At 34.5% G+C, this 26,434-nt stretch overlaps 1 protein-coding gene, 1 long non-coding RNA gene and 1 pseudogene across 2 annotated transcripts; 1 reads left to right on the forward strand and 2 right to left on the reverse strand.

Moving 5' to 3' along the window:
* The window catches only part of LOC146936441 (disease resistance protein At4g27190-like), a 44,037-nt pseudogene that overhangs the window by 5,056 nt on the left and 12,547 nt on the right, over positions 1-26,434 (reverse strand).
* On the forward strand, positions 6,615-7,442 carry LOC146936443 (uncharacterized). The gene has a single exon (XM_085751275.1). The coding sequence runs from the start codon at positions 6,615-6,617 to the stop codon at positions 7,440-7,442; it is 828 nt and encodes a 275-aa protein (XP_085607401.1).
* LOC146936444 (uncharacterized) lies at positions 24,936-25,787 on the reverse strand. Its single transcript, XR_015030618.1, has 2 exons — positions 25,704-25,787; positions 24,936-25,621 (listed from the first exon to the last, which is right to left on the reverse strand). It is a non-coding gene; the product is annotated as an uncharacterized LOC146936444 (long non-coding RNA).

Genomic DNA, 26,434 nt, shown 5'->3' on the forward strand with positions numbered 1-26,434 from the left:
GATACTTCTTGTGTGTGATTTTCTTTTCCCTATCCTTTTTATTTTTGTCTCACACACTTCACAATATTATTTTTATTAATTAACTAACCTAATCCAAGTATATATATACTTGAGGAAATTTTTATCAGGCATATTTTAAACAGGTCACAATTCAAACCCCCCTTTCTTGTGAAAATATTTTACTTCAATTGGTACCAGAGCACTGCCTCTAAAAAGCCTACGCACCCAACGGTGCAGGAGGAAAAAGATCCAAAAGAAAAGTCTCAATTCAACCTAAACACCCAACGGTGTAGAAGGAAAATTCAAAGCCTAAACACCCAACGGTGTAGAAGATCCAAGAAAAGAAAATATGTCTAAAATAAAATTTATGTCCGAAGGAGGTTCCTCAAACAGACCACCGCTCTTTGAAGGAGCAGACTACTATTACTGGAAAGGAAAAATGGAACTATTTTTACAATCACAAGACAATCACATGTGGACCATAATTGAAAATGGAGACTATATTCCATATGATGAAGATCTGAATGTAAAGAGTAAGGAAGACTGGTCAGAAGAGGAAGGTAAGCGAATGTTATTAAATTTTAAAGCTAAATTGTTTCTAACCATGGCTTTGAGCAGGGAAGAATATGATAGAGTACAAGAATGCAAAAATGCCAAAGAAATTTGGGATACACTAAAAATACATCATGAAGGCACCAGTCATGTAAAAGAAACAAGAATTGACATTGGTGTTCGTAAATTTGAACTATTCGAAATGAAAGAAACCGAAACCATAGATGAAATGTATGGAAGGTTTACTATCATTATGAATGAGTTACGTTCTCTTGAAAAAAACTTTACAGTCCATGAGAGAATAAGAAAAATTTTAAGATGTCTCCCAAAATCATGGAGACATATTGTAACAGCCATAACAGAAGCAAAAGATCTGAAAAAACTCAGATTAGAAGATCTCATCGGATCTCTGAAAGCACATGAAGTTCTTTTGCAAGAGGACAAATCCTCAAACAAAAGCAAAATGATTGCATTCAAGACAAATCTAGAATCACAAAATCAAGAACTAGAAATGGATTTTGACAATCAACAACAAGAACCCGATGAAGAAGATCATGAAGATCAAATCATTCTTCTCACTAGAAAACTTCAAAGAATGATTCAAAGAAGAGGTCAAAACAAAAGAAATTTTCCTGCAAGAAAAGAAAACACAAAAACTGAACTCAACAAAAGTCAAGTTACCTGTTACGGCTGCTACAAACTTGGACACTACAAAAATGAATGTCCACTAAACAAAAGAAAAACAAACAACTTCCAATCAAACCAAAGATCCTTCTTAACTACATGGGATGAACCGGAAGAACCAACAAATGAAGATGAACAAGCAGATCTTTGCCTAATGGCAAAATCAGACAATGAAGAGGTAAATCCTGATCCTTGCTCATCATGTGAAAAAACTGAATATTTGTTTGATAATCTTTTTCATAACTCTCTAATTTTAGAACAAACATGTGAAAGATTGAGAAATGAAAATCTTGAACTAAAAAGGGAAAAAGAAATGTTGGAAAAAGAGAACAAAAAACTGATTCAAAATTCTAAATCAAAAGAAGTCTTTGAAAATAAAAATGACTCTCAAAAGGAAAACATTATTTTAAAAGAAAATGTTTCACAACTAAAAAAATGATATCTCAAATTTTGTTAAATCAACTGAAACATTTCAAAAAATCATGGGATCACAAGTTAGTGTTTTTGATAAAGCATGTATAGGGTTCAAAACTAATCAAAAACAAAAACTTTATGAGAATTTTTTTATTCCTGAAAAAGGTACAAAAACATGTGAAAAATACAAATGTACATATTGTGAAAAATATGGACATCTTGAACCTTTTTGTTTCAGAAAAAGAAAGAGACTCGCTTCACAAAAATTAAAAAATAGTTATTCTCATTTTCATAAAAAGGAAACTCGTAAAAACAACACTAACCATCAAGGACCCAAAAAAATATGGGTACCTAAGGGATTACTAACTTCTACTGCAGGAATGTCTCATAACAGTCAAGAAAAAGCCTTGGTACTTGGACAGTGGATGCTCAAGACATATGACTGGAGATAAACAAAGCTTTCTCTCCTTCACCAAAAAAGAAGGAGGATTGGTAACCTTTGGTAATAATGAAAAATCTCGGATTAAAGGTATAGGAGTTATTGGTAAGATAAACTCCGCAAAAATTGAAAATGTTCAATATGTAGAAGGATTAAAACATAATTTGATTAGCATCAGTCAATTGTGTGACAGTGGTCTTGAAGTAATATTCAAACCTCACACATGCGAAGTAAGACAAATATCTTCAGGAAAAATCTTGTTTACAGGATCAAGAAATAAAAACGTTTACACTCTATACCTAGATGAACTGCCTGTCGAATCATGTTTTATATCTCTTGAAAAAGATAAATGGATTTGGCATAAAAGGGCTGGCCATATTAGTATGGAAACAATTTCTAAAATATCAAAACTTGATCTAGTAAGAGGACTTCCTAAGATTAACTATGAGAAGGATAAGATATGTGAAGCATGTGTCAGAGGAAAACAAGTCAGAAGTAGTTTTCCTCCAAAAGATTTTATTTCAACAAAAAGACCTCTTGAACTGCTTCACATAGATTTATTTGGACCTATCTCAATAGAAAGTCTTGGTGGAAAAAAATATGGCTTTGTAATCGTTGATGATTTTTCCAGATTCACTTGGGTTTTATTTTTAAAACACAAAAATGATTCTTTTGAAGCTTTTCAAACCTTTTGCAAAAAAGTTCAAAATGAGAAGGAAACTAACATTATCTCGGTAAGAAGTGATCATGGAGGAGAATTTGAAAACGCCTCTTTTGAACAATTCTTTAGTGATAATGGGATATCTCATAATTTTTCTTGTCCTAGAACTCCTCAACAAAATGGAGTTGTAGAAAGAAAAAATAGAACTTTGCAAGAAATGGCAAGAACCATTTTAAATGAATCAAATGTTGAGAAATATTTTTGGGCAGAAGCCATAAATACATCTTGCTATATTTTAAATAGAGTTTCAATAAGAAGAGTTTTAAACAAAACCCCGTATGAACTCTGGAAAGAAAGAAAGCCAAACATTTCTTATTTTCATATCTTTGGATGTTATTGTTATATTTTAAACAACAAAGATAACCTAGGAAAATTTGACTCAAAATCAGACAAAGCTATATTTCTTGGTTACTCTGTTACTTCAAAAGCATACAGGGTGTTTAATTTAAGAACAAAAGTCTTAGAAGAAAGTATGCACGTAAAATTTGATGAGTTTGAGGAACTTGAAACTCAAGAAAGAATGAATGAAGAAGATGAGGAAGAAAGTCAAATCAATCCTAACATCGAAAATCCTCTCCAACAACCATCAAATGAAGAAGTCTCTCTAAATCCTCCAAGGTCATGGAGAATTGTGGATCATCACCCACAAGAACAAATAATTGGTGAAACCGCAGATGGAGTAAGAACAAGAAGATCCTTTCAAACAAATGACTTTGCAATGATATCTCAAATTGAACCAAAATCAATTAAGGAAGCAATCATAGACGAGTCATGGATCGAAGCTATGAAAGAAGAACTACATCAATTTGAGAAAAACCAAGTTTGGACTCTTGTACCTAATCCTCAAACTCAATCCATCATTGGTACAAGATGGGTATTCAGAAACAAATTAGATGAAGAAGGAAAAGTGACACGCAACAAAGCCAGATTGGTAGCTCAAGGTTATAATCAACAAGAAGGAATAGACTACGATGAGACCTATGCTCCAGTGGCCAGACTCGAAGCCATAAGAATCCTTCTTGCATATGCATCTCATAAATGCATAAAACTTTTTCAAATGGACGTAAAAAGTGCTTTTTTAAATGGTTTTTTAAACGAAGAAGTTTATGTTCATCAACCTCCAGGTTTTGAAAATTTAGAAAAACCAAATCATGTGTTCAAACTAACCAAAGCTCTTTATGGACTTAAACAAGCTCCAAGAGCTTGGTACGAAAGATTGAGCATCTTTTTAATCAAAAATGGTTTTTCACGAGGAAAAATTGATACCACACTTTTTAGAAAAACTGACAAAAATGATTTATTAATTGTACAGGTGTACGTCGATGATATCATTTTTGGAGCCACAAATGAAAAAATGTGTGATGATTTTTCAAAACTCATGGAAAGTGAATTTGAGATGAGCATGATGGGAGAACTAAAATTCTTTTTAGGATTACAAATCAAACAACATAAAGAAGGCATTTTTATTTGTCAAGAAAAATATGTCAAAGATCTTCTTAAAAAATATAAGATGAATGAAGCCAAAGTTATGACTACTCCCATGCATCCTTCATCACATCTTGACAAAGATGAAAATGGAAAAGATTTTCCTGAAAAAGAATATAGAGGAATGATTGGATCACTTTTATATTTAACTGCTAGTAGACCTGACATTGTTTTTGCAGTTGGTCTATGTGCTAGATTTCAAACTGCACCAAAAGAATCACACTACATTGCAGTTAAAAGAATTTTCAGATACCTTGTAGGCACTCCAAGTGTAGGTCTATGGTATAAAAAGGGAACACACTTTGATCTTATGGCATTTTGTGATGCTGACTACGCCGGAGATAAAATAGAAAGAAAAAGTACAAGTGGTGCATGTCAACTACTTGGAGAAGCTTTAGTCAGCTGGTGTTGTAGAAAACAAAGTACTATAGCACTATCCACCACAGAAGCTGAATATATTTCCGCTGCAAATTGCTGCTCTCAGGTATTATGGATCAGAAATCAATTAGAAGATTTCTCTCTCAGGTACACAAATATTCAAATATTGTGTGATAATACTAGTGCTATAAACTTGTCAAAAAATCCTATTCAACATTCCAGATCTAAACACATCGAAATTAAGCATCACTTTATTCGTGATCATGTAAGTAAAAAGGAAGTTGAACTTATTTTTGTTAACACTAACGATCAACTGGCTGATATTTTTACAAAACCATTAGTAGAGGATCGTTTTCTTCTCTTGAAAAATAAGCTAAAAATAATTAAAAATCCTTTTTTAATTTAGTTTTATTTTATTTTATTGTGTTTCCTTATTTGTTGGGTTTTTATCGTTTTCTTTTCTTAAAAAAAAAATAATAATAAGCTAAAAATAATTAAAACCTTTTTTGTTTTATTTTATTGTGTTTCCTTATTTGTTGGTGTTATTTTTTTTCTCACGCTAACTTAAAATTTACATTTAATTATAGCATTAATTATTTTTTCTTCCCATAATCTGTTTCATTTCTCCACAAAATCCTCTTTCAATCAAATCTTTCTCCCTATTCCTCTCATCACACGCGCCTCACTTTCGTCCCTAACAAATCAAAAAAATTGAGACTTCAAGATCAAATCCTGGCCGTTTAATCCTTTGATCCTTCTATGCAAAAAGGGTATGGCAGCATTTCATCATTTCTTTCTCAGTATACGTAGCCCAAAGACTGCACAATCAAAACATCAACTCACTAACCATCACTCTTGTCCCCTTTCAAAACTTCTTCCTCCTTATTAAAAGATCCTTTCATCCATTGATATTCATTCCACCTTGTAGAAAACACAAAAATGGAAGAACAAAATCAAACTTTCTCGGAACTCCTTCACGCCATTGATCCAAACACCACCTCTTCTCCTCGTCAATCACCACCATCCACTCCTCCTGCTTCCTTCACTTATCTTTCTGAAAAAACCACAAACCCCTCAAGCTTTGCTCAAAACTCACACATTGATCCTTACTCTTTTTCACCTCCAAAAAGCTTCACCACTTCAGCTCCAGTGAAAGCTGAAACATTTGATCAACTTTTTAAACCAAACAAAGAATCCAAACGATCTTTCTCAAATGATCTTAGGAAATCCATTAGGCTAAGCTCAAAACCCTCAAAAGCTTCATACATTAACCTTGATGATGAATCAGTTTTCAGCTTGCAAACTCAAAAAACTACCAAACGACTCAAATCCTCTTCATCAGCATTTTCTCCATACGATCGCAAGGAAGCTCAGAAAGAAAAAATGCTGGACGACATCATTTCAAAACCTGTCAACAGTAAAGAAAAGATGATTGTGAATCCGTATTTGACAAACCCAGCTCCTGAAATCTCGTCCAGACCTCTTTGTGAAAGCAAATCCTTCGACTTTGAGGACATGAAAACTAGGAAAATCGTGATTGATGATGTTATGGCCATCATCGGTTGGAAGGAATTCTGTGAGTTAGATGAGGTAATTTATCCAAACCTTGTTCAGAAATTCTATTCATCTGCTAAGGTTCTTGAAGGACATGATATAATAATCTGTGTTATGGATCAAACTCAAATCATTATCACCACTAACGTTCTTGCAAAAGTATTCAATATACCAAACTCAGGTGAGAAGTTTTATGGAAGGAAATGGTATGATAAGGCTAGAGTTGATCGAAACACTGTGATAAACAAAATCTTCAAAAATGTAAAACCAGCCAATAACTTTCCTGTGACATCCTTGAAAAATGAGTACAAGATTTTGTATAATCTTTGTGCTCACAGTCTTTTGCCTCGTAGCCGCAATAGGTATCGAGTTCATGACAATGATCTCATGATTCTGCATCACCTCTCTCGTGAAAAGAGAATCAACCTTCCTTATCTAATCATTAGGCACATGATAGCTGCACTCAAGGATACATCAGAAAATGGTGGTTTGCCCTACTCTATGGCCCTAACCAAAATCTTCAAGGAATTCAAACTCTCCTTCATTGGAGAAAAAGCCACCGAAAATCAGAAGCCATTCAATTGCAAGAACATCTCTCACCTCAGAGTTGATGATGATACCGAAACTCTAGGCTTACATCAAATTCCACTATCTCAGGAAGCTTTTCTCATGAACACAGAAGAAGAAAATCCTCTCTTTAATCTGGTAAATGCTGTAATCGTGGAAAGTCACTTGTCCTCACAATCCACTCCTCTAGATGCTCCTAACACTCACCATCACTTTGCTAATCCAAACGTCTCAACTGATCTCAAACTGTCAATTGAAGACAATGTCGAACCAACTCCTATTCCTTCAGCTCCTCTATTTGATTGTGAAAATTCTGCTCTGTTTGGTTCCTCTTGCTTGAACAGGTTCATTCATTCTCCAAAGAGTGACAATCCTCTTTTGAGTGATCTTCCCTTTCCTTCACATTTCAGCTCCTTTGATAGCTTTAAATCAACTGGAACTTCACCAAAACGGGATCCTCCGATCGAACCAGAAAACACAGTCGTCACCAATGAGATGTTGCTTGGTGAAGTTGCCTCTCTTCGAGGAGATGCAAACAATCTGCGTGAGAGCTTTGTGTCCTTCATGTTCCAGTACTTTGGGATGATGGCTCCTGCTTCAGGTGTTGATCCTGGTTCCTCGTCCAACCCTCCATCAAATCATCAGTAGCATTTTGTTTTTGTGTTATGTCTTGTGCTATCTTTTTGAAGATGACAAAAAGGGGGAGAAAGCAAGTGTTGCGCGCGCACACTGTATGAAAATGAATTTGAAAAATATGCCCTTTTATATGTTATGGTGTAAGACTATGTAGCACATGTGTTCCCTGTTTTTCAGTATTTATGTGTCTTTCCTTTTTAGCTAAGAATCTTGAAAAAATGGACTTTTGTATTTTAGCAAGTTATTGCTAAAAATGGAACTTCAATGTCATATGTATTTGGGTCCTTTTCTATGTTATATGCAAGTTATCATAAGCTATTTAGCCTCTGTAATGATATATGCATCTTAAGTTTTTTTTTAAATACAAGTCATCTTGTTCTACATAATTATTTAGCTTCTTTTATGAACACAAGAATCCTTGTTAAGAAAAGTATGACTATGTTTAAAAAAAGGTCCCTATCATCCTTTTCAAATCAATTTTGAGTTGTCATATCTTATTAATCAAATTTATTTTTTTTACCAAGAATGTCAAATTAAGGGGGAGCCTATTTTTAAAACTAGTAATCCTTTTCCTTTAAACCTCAAAAGATATGCATCAATTTGAGGGGGAGCTTAATCGGAACACATTTATATAAATCAAATTCTAATATATTTTGTCATCGTCAAAAAGGGGGAGAATGTTGAGATAATATTCATAAATCCCTATTTTAGTTTTAAAGATGAAAAAATATATTTAGATTTTATTTTATAAATGGATTCTGATATTATTGTATTTAACATCTTTGTATGAGTATTTTTAGTTGCAGGAACTTAAACTCAAAAGGATTGATATAACTAAGTTCCCTAAAAATTATTTTAGCCTCTCATACAATGGAACTAATGGATAAAAATTGCATTGGATGAAACTGGATTTACTTGGCCAGGCTTATGTAACACGCTGGCATACACACAATTATACAAGCAAATGGTTTCTTTGCAATGGTTTTCTATGTCTCCAATACCACTACATCTCAAATCAAACATGCATGCAAGTACAAACAAAACTACACTTTGTTGCCGTAAAAGGAACTAGAGGCAAAAGGTTGATATCTCACAACTTTGGAATATGCTTACATTTAAACCACACAAGTAATGACATGTGGATATAGATGAAATACAATTGGATGTAAAGCTTTGATTTGGCACACGTGAGAAGAAGAAGAAAATATCTACCTTGTGCACACATGTGAGTCCAAAAGCAATTTGAACTAAAAAGGAGCTACACGTGAGAACAAAAGTGTGGGAAAATAAACTTACCTCCCTCAGTTGGAATATTTAGTTACATGTGGGTCCACAAGCAATTGGAATGAAGAAAGAAGCTACCCATGCATGAGCTGTATTGGCTTATCTCACACAAGCACAACAGACGCTCCTCACGTGGGAGAGAAGAAAGAGCAATTTGTTTTGAGCAATTTGTGCCTATAAATACACATGCAGGCAGCAAGGAAAACCACCGAAATTTTGAGAAAGCAAAGCAATATACATTCAAGCAAAAATACTCAAAGCTCTCTCTTTTATTTTTCAGTAAACTAAACTTGCTCTTTTACAGTGAGCTTTTTGTTTAGTAAAGCGCTACTCATTTTTATTTGATATTTGATCCAAGTAAGAATTTATTTCTTATTGGATTGTAAAGCTTGTAGGTAACAAGTGTGTAAACAACAAGAGTTAAATCACTCGTTTGTAGGGATAGATCAGGTAGATTTAGCAAGGGTGATTTGTTCTCGTTTGTTGTTTGGTTGTAAAAGCAAAGGTAGATTTACTCGGTTGCAGGAAAGATCAGTCGGATCTAGCAAAGAGTAAAAGTTACTCATTTGTGTAAAAGAAGACAAAAGAGGAGTTGTGGTTAACGTTACTTAACACAACTACCTAGTGGATAATCTCACAGGATTGTGGGGACTGGACTAACCCATATTGGGTGAACCAGGATACTTCTTGTGTGTGATTTTCTTTTCCCTATCCTTTTTATTTTTGTCTCACACACTTCACAATATTATTTTTATTAATTAACTAACCTAATCCAAGTATATATATACTTGAGGAAATTTTTATCAGGCATATTTTAAACAGGTCACAATTCAAACCCCCCTTTCTTGTGAAAATATTTTACTTCACACGTGTCTACATCACAACCTGACGGTTGATTATACGTGTGTGGGGACTTGCATACTTAGACGGTAGTGCATACTAGAGCCGTCATAGTCTTATCTTAACTTGTTATAGGCTTCACTTCCTATACGTGTCATGGCGGTTGAGGGGGAATCTAAAACTGCATTGCCAAGAATACACTCTACGTATCGAGGCTTAAACATAACATATCATGACACTAATCTAAACCGGACGATTAGGGGAAACCTAAGACCGTCATCGGTATCATGTTCTTTACTTGCTCTAATCCATGCCTTGTACTTATCATGTAGCATCTAATGCTCTTGTTCTTGAACATAAACGTGCATGGAGTCATTTTCGCATAATCATAAACATAACATACATATTCATATCTAAGCTCATTCATTATGTTAGCGTTGAACATACAAACATTATCTTGATTCATTTTACGGAGAGCCCCGGGGTGGAGTAAACCCGAGTACAATCCCATACAAACCAAAAATACCTAGCTAAGGTAATCGGACTCCCTCGGTGACGTGCGGGCCCCTCTCGAAATAAGCTTATCCCGTTCTCACGTTACCTACATCTTACTTACTCATTTACCACGGATCCTTAAGCGATCCCAAGTGTGATAAACTACACATACATATCATGGTCTTAACATTCATAAACATTCATGAAAGGTTTCTAACCTATCCATGCATACTCGTTTACCTCGGATCCGGGGTCGATCCGATTAGTAGTAAACTACCTCTTTATTCATTCATATTCATACTTGCCATACTTATCATTCTTGCCATCTTTCTAGTTCTCAACACTATGTTGAGGCTCTACATTCATGCCCTTTCTTATTTCATAGCTACCCGAGCAATATCGGCTTAAACTCTCTTGATTCACTCTTGTCATTCATGTTAAGATTGCCATGATTTTCATTTCAAGAATCGTTTGATGTTATGTGCATTGCCTAGATGTTGTTTTAGGGTTATAAAGTTATAAAACGTTGAAAGAAAAGCTTCGGAATGCACCACGAACCCTGAACTTGTCCAACAGGCCAAAGCAAGTTGGCCAAGTCCAGAGAGCTGCGCTAATAGCTCAGCTGGGGCGTGACTCATCCTGAGAATTTCGCTATTAGCGTAGATTTCGCTAATAGCGTGGCTCTTCGGGTCTGAGGTACAAAATTTCCAGTTTTGACCCAAAACTTGTCCAGTTTAATCCTGCAATGCACCATAATCATCCAGCAACATATATATACATTTATAAACATATTTCATGGCAAACTAACATGTAATTGACAAGAATTTATCAAATGTACATTAAGGTTTAAAACCTCTCATAAACATAAATCACTACTTTCTAACATGAATTTACACAACCAAGGGAAGGTAAACTATCTATGGAACTCACCTAACATGTTCTTTGCAATTTCCAAGCATCAAACCTAGCTTTGATCCATTCTTGATCCTTAGCGCTTTTCACCAAATCATGCTTAATCCTTTCTTCCTCTTGTTTCTTGCTTGCTAAGTTACCATAATCCATGCTTAATCATGTTTTGAAGGAAGTTTGGATGATTAAGAGAGGAGAGGGAGGCGCAAATCTAGAGAGAAGGAGGAGAGAAATGTTTTTCAAAAACCTAGAGAGAGAAGTGGAATGGGAAAATGAATATTTTGGAACCAAACTTGCTTATATACTCCCTTGTGCGAGTTTACTTAAGTGCCCTTCATCTCAGTCGTGTTTACCTGACACTGATACACAAGTCCATATTTGACTGATATCACATAATATTAGCTTCCCTCGTACTTAACATTTTCGTCATACTCGCTTTCCATGAATCTTAGTCCTCTGATACATTTAAACAGGTAAAATTTCCATTAGCTGACGAGCGGGATATTACATTCTACCCCCCTTAAAAAAAAATTCGTCCTCGAAATTTAGAGATCGACTATCAATCATCATGATAAAACCTACCATCTATTGTCTGAACCAAACATTTTCCTTTTATACATCCAAAGAATTTATCGTGTCATGTCTTCATCTTGTTTCTTAATCCACATGTTACTGAACTTAGCCTTCTTGATCTTAATATTACTCAAACTTAGAGTTTTCTTAGCATATTATGATTCGGCACTTACCTTGCTACACATAAACTTATTGTCTCAGACTCGAATCTTACTCGCTTAACATAAACCATCCCTAATGGTATCTTGTCATAAACATGAACACTCAGGATTTGCCTTTTAACTGGAATCCTACCAGAAACCCGGTTTGCCCTGCAGTGCTTACTTGTAACTTTAAAACATCTTTTCATGCATACATAATCTTAACGGGTAAACATATAATTCATACGTCAATTACTTATTGTACCTTGAGACATTTGCCTCACTCCGACATTACTTATCTTGACGATTCTACGAATCTCTTGTCTCTTTTCAGAGTCTTAAGAAATCTTTCGATCTCATTACCATACTTATTGCACCCAAATTCATGGATGACTCATATAACTTGTCGTAGTGAGGGGAAATTAATTACGCCTTTACATATAATATTTCTCAACCCATCTGGTAAATTACATGCTCTGAAAACTTGCATTTGGAATACTCTTAACATACACTTGTGCGTCTCATAAGACTTTTCGAAAAATTGTTGTTTACTTCATCAAATCTTACCTTACATGGTGTCCTACATACTCTCAAGTGTCGCATCTTGTGATATAATAACGATACTTGTTCTTACATCTTGATTAAGAAAATTTTCTAAACCTTGGTATTTGGGTCCTTGGAACGAATAATTGTATAACTTAAAAGAAAACATTACGAAATCATATTTTTAAAATAATCATCGTTCCAAAGTCCCTTACTACCCATTTTAACTTTAAAAGTTCTAAATCATAATTTGAAATCTTCATAGCAAGTATCGTGATCATTTAACAAGTTTGACATAGGAGAGTATGCACTTCCTCGTGCATAACTCATGGTTTATATCTCCATGATTACTGTCTGAACTTTATTTATTAACTTTCGTTGCGCCACTCTGATTCCCACCAGTTGACTTTAACCAATATTCTAATCCCTTGAGACGACTGAAACTTCACATTAATTTTCCCATATGAGCCTTATCTTCTTGAACTTTTCATATGGCAACCATTGCCATAGACATGCACCTCACAATACCTTGCAAGATTGAATCTCATAGTAGACTTGTCACATTACCATAATACTTTACTTGGGAATAGACCTTATATTCTCACTGGTTGAGTTCACCTCATGACATACACTTATCATACATAAACTTGTTTCTGAGAAATCTTGAATTCCCATAGTAGACTTATCATAATGCATACATACTTTCCTTGATCATACTTCATTGCATCCTTGTATTCTCGCATACTATGTTTTGCATAGTCAAACTAATGCTTGCTCGTTAATTTCTTTCTTTAAGAAAACATCATATTTTAACACACGGGTCATTGGCGTTGACGGTTTCTCTTTATGTAAAAAACGTAATAAGTTTGGCCCCAGTCGTTACTCTAAAATCACGGAATAAGTTGACAACACAACTGTGTCATCTAACCTTAGTTCTGGTGAGTTTAGCCCACTCTATGTGAGTCGTAACAACCGGTACCTACAAAAATTCCATTATAAAAATCTATAAACATCAACTTCAATCACCCATATGTGTCTACCTTTCTAAAATCTTGTAAACTTTTGAATTCAATATCTTAACGGGCTTTAGCAATTCAATTAAGCAAAACATAGATCCGGGGGTACTCATAATTTCCTTAAATCTGAAAATCTCGCGACTTTACATAATTCTTTACCACTTGCCTTTCGTCTCATGCATGCGCATCCACTTTATCCATTCTTATGCCGGAACCTTAAAACTTTTGACCCAAGCTCTTCGTCAGCTCTTGCCACATTAACTTCTAATGTTGCCTTAAACCAGATTGATTCCGTTGATACTTGTCCATGCATTTTCTTCCTTAGAAATCATAGGGTGTGATGTGCATTCGATTCTTGATATTATAGAAAGTGTTTGTTACATAAAAGATTGTGAAAACAACCTCCAATAGCTATTACTGACCCTAGAGACGAAATGACAGGTTTCAGAAAAACTGAAAATTTCGCCCCAGGTTTGCTATTAGCGAAATCCTCTGGAGTAATTTCGCTATTAGCGCAATTTTCGCTATTGGCGTATTTTCTAAAAATTAGTTTTCCAGAAAATCATATTTTTCATAAAATCTTATTTCCTCAAGTATCCCAATGCATATCATTCCTTTCGATCGTGTTAAAAACAATTCTATAACCTTTGCATGACAAGCATTAACATCAATCGATTCAATTCACGGCACATTGGAAACTGATATCTTGTTATCCTAGCACTTAACATAAACTTCCACTTAAAACTTCAACTTTGTTCGCTAAGAACGGCTTAACTTATCTCTCTGCCAACTTATTCATTGTTAGAACCTTATTCTTACTGAACATATAAATCTTTATCTTCCGTTCTCATATCTCAATCCCTGAGAGCTTACTAATTCCATCAACACATGTCGACTTCTCCTTAACTCTTAGCCTTATACTTACGTTCCAGAATATCATTCCATTCTAGCAACGACTCTTACGAAAACTTCATATCATACTTAGATATTTCCAAATTCTTCACTTACGGGTATACGAAATATCATTAACTTCATACTCGAACTTGTCAGAACATTCCTTCTTAACATACTTTACATTCCTGGAGGATTCTCACTTCTACTTGCTTTCTTCACCGGCCACCTTTTGACACGATCAAACTTCTTCATCACATACTTCGTTCCTCCTGGGTCCTATTCAGCTCTCAGGCATCCATTCTAATCGTCGAATGCTAAATTGAGTTGATCAGGCTCAACTAACATCAACAACTAGAACATTTACCCGGAACCCAATGGTCCCACTACCTTTGTTGTAACTTAATGACCCAAGGCATGATCTGAATCGACCTGCTCTGATACCAATTGTAACACCCATACCAGACGTATCTAGAAAGTCTGGCACGTGCGTTAGCATTAGTACTGGGTACATTAAAATATACAACATAAAAAAATTACATTCGAATGAATATTATACAACAAATTGCGTTCGTACATTAATAACATAAACATCTCAACCATATATAATTTCATCCTTAAAGTCCCAAGCATCCTGCAGCGACACGAACGCACACACTTGCTGAAACATCCATCCGACTTCAAGCTTGCATAACGTCCTGCTTATCTGAAACAAATAAGGATTGGGATGAGACATAATGTCTCAGTGAGTTCCCCTAAATCCTAGGCTATAGGCAACCTCAAGGGGAAACCTACGGTCACCACGTGTCTACATCACAACCTGACGGTTGATTATACGTGTGTGGGGACTTTCATACTTAGACGGTAGTGCATACTAGAGCCGTCATAGTCTTATCTTAACTTGTTATAGGCTTCACTTCCTATACGTGTCATGGCGGTTGAGGGGGAATCTAAAACCGCATTGCCAAGAATACACTCTACGTATCGAGGCCTAAACATAACATATCATGACACTAATCTAAACCGGACGATTAGGGGAAACCTAAGACCGTCATCGGTATCATGTTCTTTACTTGCTCTAATCCATGCCTTGTACTTATCATGTAGCATCTAATGCTCTTGTTCTTGAACATAAACGTGCATGGAGTCATTTTCGCATAATCATAAACATAACATACATATTCATATCTAAGTTCATTCATTATGTTAGCGTTGAACATACAAACATTATCTTGATTCATTTTACGGAGAGCCCCGGGGTGGAGTAAACCCGAGTACAATCCCATACAAACCAAAAATACCTAGCTAAGGTAATCGGACTCCCTCGGTGACGTGCGGGCCCCTCTCGAAAGAAGCTTATCCCGTTCTCACGTTACCTACGTCTTACTTACTCATTTACCACGGATCCTTAAGCGATCCCAAGTGTGATAAACTACACATACATATCATGGTCTTAACATTCATAAACATTCATGAAAGGTTTCTAACCTATCCATGCATACTCGTTTACCTCGGATCCGGGGTCGATCCGATTAGTAGTAAACTACCTCTTTATTCATTCATATTCATACTTGCCATACTTATCATTCTTGCCATCTTTCTAGTTCTCAACACTATGTTGAGGCTCTACATTCATGCCCTTTCTTATTTCATAGCTACCCGAGCAATATCGGCTTAAACTCTCTTGATTCACTCTTGTCATTCATGTTAAGATTGCCATGATTTTCATTTCAAGAATCGTTTGATGTTATGTGCATTGCCTAGATGTTGTTTTAGGGTTATAAAGTTATAAAACGTTGAAAGAAAAGCTTCGGAATGCACCACGAACCCTGAACTTGTCCAACAGGCCAAAGCAAGTTGGCCAAGTCCAGAGAGCTGCGCTAATAGCTCAGCTGGGGCGTGACTCATCCTGAGAATTTCGCTATTAGCGTAGATTTCGCTAATAGCGTGGCTCTTCGGGTCTGAGGTACAAAATTTCCAGTTTTGACCCAAAACTTGTCCAGTTTAATCCTGCAATGCACCATAATCATCCAGCAACATATATATACATTTATAAACATATTTCATGGCAAACTAACATGTAATTGACAAGAATTTATCAAATGTACATTAAGGTTTAAAACCTCTCATAAACATAAATCACTACTTTCTAACATGAATTTACACAACCAAGGGAAGGTAAACTATCTATGGAACTCACCTAACATGTTCTTTGCAATTTCCAAGCATCAAACCTAGCTTTGATCCATTCTTGATCCTTAGCCCTTTTCACCAAATCATGCTTAATCCTTTTTTCCTCTTGTTTCTTGCTTGCTAAGTTACCATAATCCATGCTTAATCATGTTTTGAAGGAAGTTTGGATGATTAAGAGAGGAGAGGGAGGCGCAAATCTAGAGAGAAGGAGGAGAGAAATGTTTTTCCAAAACCTAGAGAGAGAAGTGGATTGGGAAAATGAATATTTTGGAACCAAACTTGCTTATATACTCCCTTGTGCGAGTTTACTTAAATGTCCTTCATCTCAGTCGTGTTTACCTGACACTGATACACAAGTCCATATTTGACTGATATCACATAATATTAGCTTCCCTCGTACTTAACATTTTCGTCATACTCGCTTTCCATGAATCTTAATCCTCTGATACATTTAAACAGGTAAAATTTCCATTAGCTGACGAGCGGGATATTACATTCTACCCCCCTTAAAAAAAAATTCGTCCTCGAAATTTAGAGATCGACTATCAATCATCATGATAAAACCTACCATCTATGGTCTGAACCAAACATTTTCCTTTTATACATCCAAAGAATTTATCGTGTCATGTCTTCATCTTGTTTCTTAATCCACATGTTACTGAACTTAGCCTTCTTGATCTTAATATTACTCAAACTTAGAGTTTTCTTAGCATATTATGATTCGGCACTTACCTTGCTACACATAAACTTATTGTCTCAGACTCGAATCTTACTCGCTTAACATAAACCATCCCTAATGGTATCTTGTCATAAACATGAACACTCAGGATTTGCCTTTTAACTGGAATCCTACCAGAAACCCGGTTTGCCCTGCAGTGCTTACTTGTAACTTTAAAACATCTTTTCATGCATACATAATCTTAACGGGTAAACATATAATTCATACGTCAATTACTTATTGTACCTTGAGACATTTGCCTCACTCCGACATTACTTATCTTGACGATTCTACGAATCTCTTGTCTCTTTTCAGAGTCTTAAGAAATCTTTCGATCTCATTACCATTCTTATTGCACCCAAATTCATGGATGACTCATATAACTTGTCGTAGAGAGGGGAAATTAATTACGCCTTTACATATAATATTTCTCAACCCATCTGGTAAATTACATGCTCTGAAAACTTGCATTTGGAATACTCTTAACATACACTTGTGCGTCTCATAAGACTTTTCGAAAAATTGTTGTTTACTTCATCAAATCTTACCTTACATGGTGTCCTACATACTCTCAAGTGTCGCATCTTGTGATATAATAACGATACTTGTTCTTACATCTTGATTAAGAAAATTTTCTAAACCTTGGTATTTGGGTCCTTGGAACGAATAATTGTATAACTTAAAAGAAAACATTACGAAATCATATTTTTAAAATAATCATCGTTCCAAAGTCCCTTACTACCCATTTTAACTTTAAAAGTTCTAAATCATAATTTGAAATCTTCATAGCAAGTATCGTGATCATTTAACAAGTTTGACATAGGAGAGTATGCACTTCCTCGTGCATAACTCATGGTTTATATCTCCATGATTACTGTCTGAACTTTATTTATTAACTTTCGTTACGCCACTCTGATTCCCACCAGTTGACTTTAACCAATATTCTAATCCCTTGAGACGACTGAAACTTCACATTAATTTTCCCATATGAGCCTTATCTTCTTGAACTTTTCATATGGCAACCATTGCCATAGACATGCACCTCACAATACCTTGCAAGATTGAATCTCATAGTAGACTTGTCACATTACCATAATACTTTACTTGGGAATAGACCTTATATTCTCACTGGTTGAGTTCACCTCATGACATACACTTATCATACATAAACTTGTTTCTGAGAAATCTTGAATTCCCATAGTAGACTTATCATAATGCATACATACTTTCCTTGATCATACTTCATTGCATCCTTGTATTCTCGCATACTATGTTTTGCATAATCAAACTAATGCTTGCTCGTTAATTTCTTTCTTTAAGAAAACATCATATTTTAACACACGGGTCATTGGCGTTGACGGTTTCTCTTTATGTAAAAAACATAATAAGTTTGGCCCCAGTCGTTACTCTAAAATCACGGAATAAGTTGACAACACAACTGTGTCATCTAACCTTAGTTCTGGTGAGTTTAGCCCACTCTATGTGAGTCGTAACAACCGGTACCTACAAAAATTCCATTATAAAAATCTATAAACATCAACTCCAATCACCCATATGTGTCTACCTTTCTAAAATCTTGTAAACTTTTGAATTCAATATCTTAACGGGCTTTAGCAATTCAATTAAGCAAAACATAGATCCGGGGGTACTCATAATTTCCTTAAATCTGAAAATCTCGCGACTTTACATAATTCTTTACCACTTGCCTTTCGTCTCATGCATGCGCATCCACTTTATCCATTCTTATGCCGGAACCTTAAAACTTTTGACCCAAGCTCTTCGTCAGCTCTTGCCACATTAACTTCTAATGTTGCCTTAAACTAGATTGATTCCGTTAATACTTGTCCATGCATTTTCTTCCTTAGAAATCATAGGGTGTGATGTGCATTCGATTCTTGATATTATAGAAAGTGTTTGTTACATAAAAGATTGTGAAAACAACCTCCAATAGCTACTACTGACCCTAGAGACGAAATGACAGGTTTCAGAAAAACTGAAAATTTCGCCCCAGGTTCGCTATTAGCGAAATCCTCTGGAGTAATTTCGCTATTAGCGCAATTTTCGCTATTGGCGTATTTTCTAAAAATTAGTTTTCCAGAAAATCATATTTTTCATAAAATCTTATTTCCTCAAGTATCCCAATGCATATCATTCCTTTCGATCGTGTTAAAAACAATTCTATAACCTTTGCATGACAAGCATTAACATCAATCGATTCAATTCACGGCACATTGGAAACTGATATCTTGTTATCCTAGCACTTAACATAAACTTCCACTTAAAACTTCAACTTCGTTCGCTAAGAACGGCTTAACTTATCTCTCTGCCAACTTATTCATTGTTAGAACCTTATTCTTACTGAACATATAAATCTTTATCTTCCGTTCTCATATCTCAATCCCTGAGAGCTTACTAATTCCATCAACACATGTCGACTTCTCCTTAACTCTTAGCCTTATACTTACGTTCCAGAATATCATTCCATTCTAGCAACGACTCTTACGAAAACTTCATATCATACTTAGGTATTTCCAAATTCTTCACTTACGGGTATACGAAATATCATTAACTTCATACTCGAACTTGTCGGAACATTCCTTCTTAACATACTTTACATTCCTGGAGGATTCTCACTTCTACTTGCTTTGTTCACCGGCCACCTTTTGACACGATCAAACTTCTTCATCACATACTTCGTTCCTCCTGGGTCCTATTCAGCTCTCAGGCATCCATTCTAATCGTCGAATGCTAAATTGAGTTGATCAGGCTCAACTAACATCAACAACTAGAACATTTACTCGGAACCCAATGGTCCCACTACCTTTGTTGTAACTTAATGACCCAAGGCATGATCTGAATCGACCTGCTCTGATACCAATTGTAACACCCATACCAGACGTATCTAGAAAGTCTGGCACGTGCGTTAACATTTGTACTGGATACATTAAAATATACAACATAAAAAAATTACATTCGAATGAATATTATACAACAAATTGCGTTCGTACATTAATAACATAAACATCTCAACCATATATAATTTCATCCTTAAAGTCCCAAGCATCCTGCAGCGACACGAACGCACACACTTGCTGAAACATCCATCCGACTTCAAGCTTGCATAACGTCCTGCTTATCTGAAACAAATAAGGATTGGGATGAGACATAATGTCTCAGTGAGTTCCCCTAAATCCTAGGCTATAGGCAACCTCAAGGGGAAACCTATGGTCACCACGTGTCTACATCACAACCTGACGATTGATTATACGTGTGTGGGGACTTTCATACTTAGACGGTAGTGCATACTAGAGCCGTCATAGTCTTATCTTAACTTGTTATAGGCTTCACTTCCTATACGTGTCATGGCGGTTGAGGGGGAATCTAAAACCGCATTGCCAAGAATACACTCTACGTATCGAGGCTTAAACATAACATATCATGACACTAATCTAAACCGGACGATTAGGGGAAACCTAAGACCGTCATCGGTATCATGTTCTTTACTTGCTCTAATCCATGCCTTGTACTTATCATGTAGCATCTAATGCTCTTGTTCTTGAACATAAACGTGCATGGAGTCATTTTCGCATAATCATAAACATAACATACATATTCATATCTAAGTTCATTCATTATGTTAGCGTTGAACATACAAACATTATCTTGATTCATTTTACGGAGAGCCCCGGGGTGGAGTAAACCCGAGTACAATCCCATACATACCGAAAATACCTAGCTAAGGTAATCGGACTCCCTCGGTGACGTGCGAGCCCCTCTCGAAAGAAGCTTATCCCGTTCTCACGTTACCTACGTCTTACTTACTCATTTACCACGGATCCTTAAGCGATCCCAAGTGTGATAAACTACACATACATATCATGGTCTTAACATTCATAAACATTCATGAAAGGTTTCTAACCTATCCATGCATACTCGTTTACCTCGGATCCGGGGTCGATCCGATTAGTAGTAAACTACCTCTTTATTCATTCATATTCATACTTGCCATACTTATCATTCTTGCCATCTTTCTAGTTCTCAACACTATGTTGAGGCTCTACATTCATGCCCTTTCTTATTTCATAGCTACCCGAGCAATATCGGCTTAAACTCTCTTGATTCACTCTTGTCATTCATGTTAAGATTGCCATGATTTTCATTTCAAGAATCGTTTGATGTTATGTGCATTGCCTAGATGTTGTTTTAGGGTTATAAAGTTATAAAACGTTGAAAGAAAAGCTTCGGAATGCACCACGAACCCTGAACTTGTCCAACAGGCCAAAGCAAGTTGGCCAAGTCCAGAGAGCTGCGCTAATAGCTCAGCTGGGGCGTGACTCATCCTGAGAATTTCGCTATTAGCGTAGATTTCGCTAATAGCGTGGCTCTTCGGGTCTGAGGTACAAAATTTCCAGTTTTGACCCAAAACTTGTCCAGTTTAATCCTGCAATGCACCATAATCATCCAGCAACATATATATACATTTATAAACATATTTCATGGCAAACTAACATGTAATTGACAAGAATTTATCAAATGTACATTAAGGTTTAAAACCTCTCATAAACATAAATCACTACTTTCTAACATGAATTTACACAACCAAGGGAAGGTAAACTATCTATGGAACTCACCTAACATGTTCTTTGCAATTTCCAAGCATCAAACCTAGCTTTGATCCATTCTTGATCCTTAGCGCTTTTCACCAAATCATGCTTAATCCTTTCTTCCTCTTGTTTCTTGCTTGCTAAGTTACCATAATCCATGCTTAATCATGTTTTGAAGGAAGTTTGGATGATTAAGAGAGGAGAGGGAGGCGCAAATCTAGAGAGAAGGAGGAGAGAAATGTTTTTCCAAAACCTAGAGAGAGAAGTGGAATGGGAAAATGAATATTTTGGAACCAAACTTGCTTATATACTCCCTTGTGCGAGTTTACTTAAATGCCCTCGTCTCAGTCGTGTTTACCTGACACTGATACACAAGTCCATATTTGACTGATATCACATAATATTAGCTTCCCTCGTACTTAACATTTTCGTCATACTCGCTTTCCATGAATCTTAGTCCTCTGATACATTTAAACAGGTAAAATTTCCATTAGCTGACGAGCGGGATATTACACATTTTGAGAGAATTTTAAATCAGGAAACAAAGCGCGCTTTTCAACACGATCCAATCAATCCTTATCAAAACCAAATTTGCGCACATCTTGTAATAACGCAACAAATTCAGATTGGCTTGAACCTAACACATCCAACACACTATCGGTTTGGAGGAATTTCAATAGCTCAACTAGACAGTTGTAGGCATAACCCTTGTATCTATGGGTGTGGTTATGGTGCATAAGGAATCCTTATGCACCGTGCATAATTGCTTTCTACACCTAACATAATTGCTTTCTACACCTCAAGTGAAAGCTTAATTCTAATAAGTACAGGTGTCAATAGAGCCCCAAATTTCAAAGCCCACTTAAAAAAGCTCGCCACTAAATTAAAGCCCCATATTATAATTTTTTTCTTAACAATTCATTTATGCAAAATAGTTTATTCGAAATAGTTTATTTATGCAAAACAACTTATTAGAATGATTTTTTAAAAACCGCTTATTCAAAACAACTTATTTATGCAAAACAGCTTATTCCGATCTCATTTTAAAAAGCAACTTATTCAAAACAGCTTATTTATGCAAAACAGCTTATTCGAAACAACTTATTAGGATCACTTTTTTTAAAACCGCTTATTCAAAACAACTTATTTATGCAAAACAACTTATTTGTGCAAAACAGCTTGTTTATACAAAACAACTTATTCCGATTTCATTTTAAAAAACAACTTATACAAAACAACTTATTTATGCAAAACAACATATTTATGCAAAACAACTTATTCAAAACAGCTTATTTATGCAAAACAGCTTATTCGAAACAACTTATTTACACAAAATAGCTTATTTGTGCAAAACAACTTATTCAAAACAACTTATTTATACAAAACAACTTATTTGTGCGAAACAGCTTATTCAAAACAACTTATTTATACAAAACAACTTATTCCGATTTCATTTTAAAAAACAACTTATTCAAAACAACTTATTTATGCAAAACAACATATTTATGCAAAACAACTTATTCAAAACAGCTTATTTATGCAAAACAGCTTATTCGAAACAACTTATTTATACAAAATAGCTTATTTGTGCAAAACAGCTTATTCAAAACAACTTATTTATACAAAACAGCTTATTTATACAAAACAGCTTATTCCGATTTCATTTTAAAAAACAACTTATTCAAAACAACTTATATATGCAAAACAACATATTTATGCAAAACAACTTATTCAAAACAGCTTATTTATGCAAAACAGCTTCTTCGAAACAACTTATTTATACAAAATAGCTTATTTGTGCAAAACAGCTTAATCAAAACAACTTATTTATACAAAACAACTTATTTGTGCAAAACAGCTTATTTATACAAAACAGCTTATTCCGATTTCATTTTAAAAAACAACTTATTCAAAATAACTTATATATGCAAAACAACATATTTACGCAAAACAACTTATTCAAAACAGCTTATTTATGCAAAACAGCTTATTCGAAACAACTTATTTATACAAAATAACTTATTTGTGCAAAACAGCTTATTCAAAACAACTTATTTATACAAAACAGCTTATTTGTGCAAAACAGCTTATTTATACAAAACAGCTTATTCCGATTTCATTTTAAAAAACAACTTATTCAAAACAACTTATATATGCAAAACAACATATTTATGCAAAACAACTTATTCAAAACAGCTTATTTATGCAAAACAGCTTATTTGAAACAACTTATTTATACAAAATAGCTTATTTGTGCAAAACAGCTTATTCAAAACAATTTATTTATACAAAACAGCTTATTTGTGCAAAACAGCTTATTTATACAAAACAGCTTATTCGAAACAACTTATTTATATAAAAAAGCTTATTTGTGCAAAACAGCTTATTCAAAACAACTTATTTATACAAAACAGCTTGTTTGTGCAAAACAGCTATTTTGCACAAAATAAGCTGTTTTGAATAAGCTTTTTATGAGTTAGAGAGAGAAATGAGTATGGATTATGAGTTTCTTTACTGGAATGTTGTTTAACATGTTATACACTGAAATTATTACTGAAACCATAATTATGGTTTAATGGTTTTGATAAGCATGTATGTGAAACCAAGATAAATGTGTAATGATTTTTAATGAAATTATTATTGTTAGATGGTTTTGAATAATGATTAAGATGTTATACACTAAAATTATTACTGAAACCATAATTATAGTTTAATGGTTTTGATAGTCTTCTATGAGAAACCAAAAAAATTGTCTAATGGTTTTGCTATGGCTATGGTTTCTGTGAGTTGGTTTCAAAACCATTTTGCTGTGGAAATGGTTTCCGTGAGTTGTACTCCAAAACCATTTTGCAGTGAAAATGGTTTCCGTGAGTTAGACTCCAAAACCATTTTGCAGTGAAAATGGTTTCCGTGAGTAATGCTAACACCAGATCCGAACCGGATTGATCATAAACAACACAATTCATCACAACATTCTCAATAATTCATCAAATCCGAATTCCAGCTTATACCAACAGATTTCACATCGAATCATTTCCCAATTCCAGTGAAAATGGTTTTGTAATAAAAAAATTGTGATAAACATTTAAATCATTATTAAGTAACCACTTAATAGTACACACTTATAACCTAATGTGAATTAATCAATAAGTAACCACTTTTTTGTAAAGCCTCGTCATCTCTCTTTTATTTCTTACGTTGTAAAACGAATTTCTGACTTTGTCTAAATATAATCGCGCTTTAATGGTTTTAATAGACTTGTATGTGAAAGAAAAATAATTGTCAAATGCTAAATAAAATAAAAGAATAGTGAAAATTATTATTGACAAATGATTTTAAATAAAAACTATTACTGAAACCATAAGTGTGGTTTAATGGTTTTGATAGTGTTCTACACGAAACCAAACTAATTGTTTAATGGTTTTGCTATGGGTATGGTTTCTGTGAGTTGTACTCCAAAACCATTTTGCTGTGGAAATGGTTTATGTGAGTTGTACTCCAAAACCATTAGATGTACTTAATGGTTTTCTTTGATCCAACACGGTGCATATCACAATCAAATATAAAAAACATATGGAATTTTCTAACCATAACAGAACATTTTCAAAACCATCAGATTCAGGCACCAACTTTGAATTCTTAGCAACAGAATCACAATTCTCAGAAAAATTCCCAATTTGATTTCGACAATTTCTCAAACCAAGTCCATCATCAATTTTCCCAAATTCAAATCAATCCCTAATCCCTCCAACTCATTACTCCCAATTCTCCTCCTCTTCAACATCGTCCTTTCACAATCAACGTCGTCCTTTTTCTTCCAAAAATAAAGAATGCAAAGGAACTTGAAAATCTCCAGCAAACTTCATCACCAAACCAATCAAACCCATCATCTATATGTAACCAAAATTGAAAATCATAGCAAGATTCGAATTCAAACACAAAATCATCGGTAGTAACAGTTGACAAATTCCTGAAAGGATGGGACCTGAGAATTGAACCAAAACAAGTGAATAAAATAAAAGTGAAGAAAATATGAATTTCAATCAAAACAGAACACAGTAACATACCTTTGATTTTCTCAATGCGTCTCTTGATTTCTTGTGAACAAGCTTCACAATACATGTGAACTTTCAGAATCACTATCATAACCTTAGGATGCACCATATAATAAAATAAAAATGATAAAAATGATCCATCACAGATTCAGATAAATTTAAAAAGAAAAAAAATAATTAATTAACCTCTTCAGCTTTCTTTTGAATAAGTTGTTTCGAATAAGCTGTTTTGCATAAATAAACAGTTTTGAATAAGTTGTTTTGCATAAATATGTTGTTTTGCATAAACAAGTTGCTTTGAATAAGTTGTTTTTAAAATGAAATTGGAATAAGCTGTTTTGTGTAAATAAGTTGTTTTGAATAAGCTGTTTTACACAAATAAGCTGTTTTGTATAAATAAGTTGTTTTGAATAAGCTGTTTTGCACAAATAAGCTCTTTTGTATAAATAAGTTGTTTCGAATAAGCTGTTTTGCATAAATAAGCTGTTTTGAATAAGTTGTTTTGCATAAATATGTTGTTTTGCATAAATAAGTTGTTTTGAATAAGTTGTTTTTTAAAATGAAATCGGAATAAGTTGTTTTGTATAAATAAGCTGTTTTGAATAAGTTGTTTTGCACAAATAAGCTGTTTAGTATAAATAAGTTGTTTTGAATAAGTTGTTTTTCACAAATAAGGTATTTTGTATAAATATGTTGTTTCGAATAAGCTGTTTTGCATAAATAAGCTGTTTTGAATAAGTTGT

The sequence above is a fragment of the Medicago sativa genome, chromosome 3 (genome assembly GCF_051527215.1).
Source record: "Medicago sativa cultivar Bolivia chromosome 3, Bolivia_mono, whole genome shotgun sequence".
Lineage (NCBI taxonomy): Eukaryota > Viridiplantae > Streptophyta > Magnoliopsida > Fabales > Fabaceae > Medicago > Medicago sativa.

Excerpts from the sequence above, each read along its gene's own strand:
- LOC146936443 (XM_085751275.1), top strand. The coding sequence starts at position 6,615 with ATGATTCTGCATCACCTCTCTCGTGAAAAGAGAATCAACCTTCCTTAT.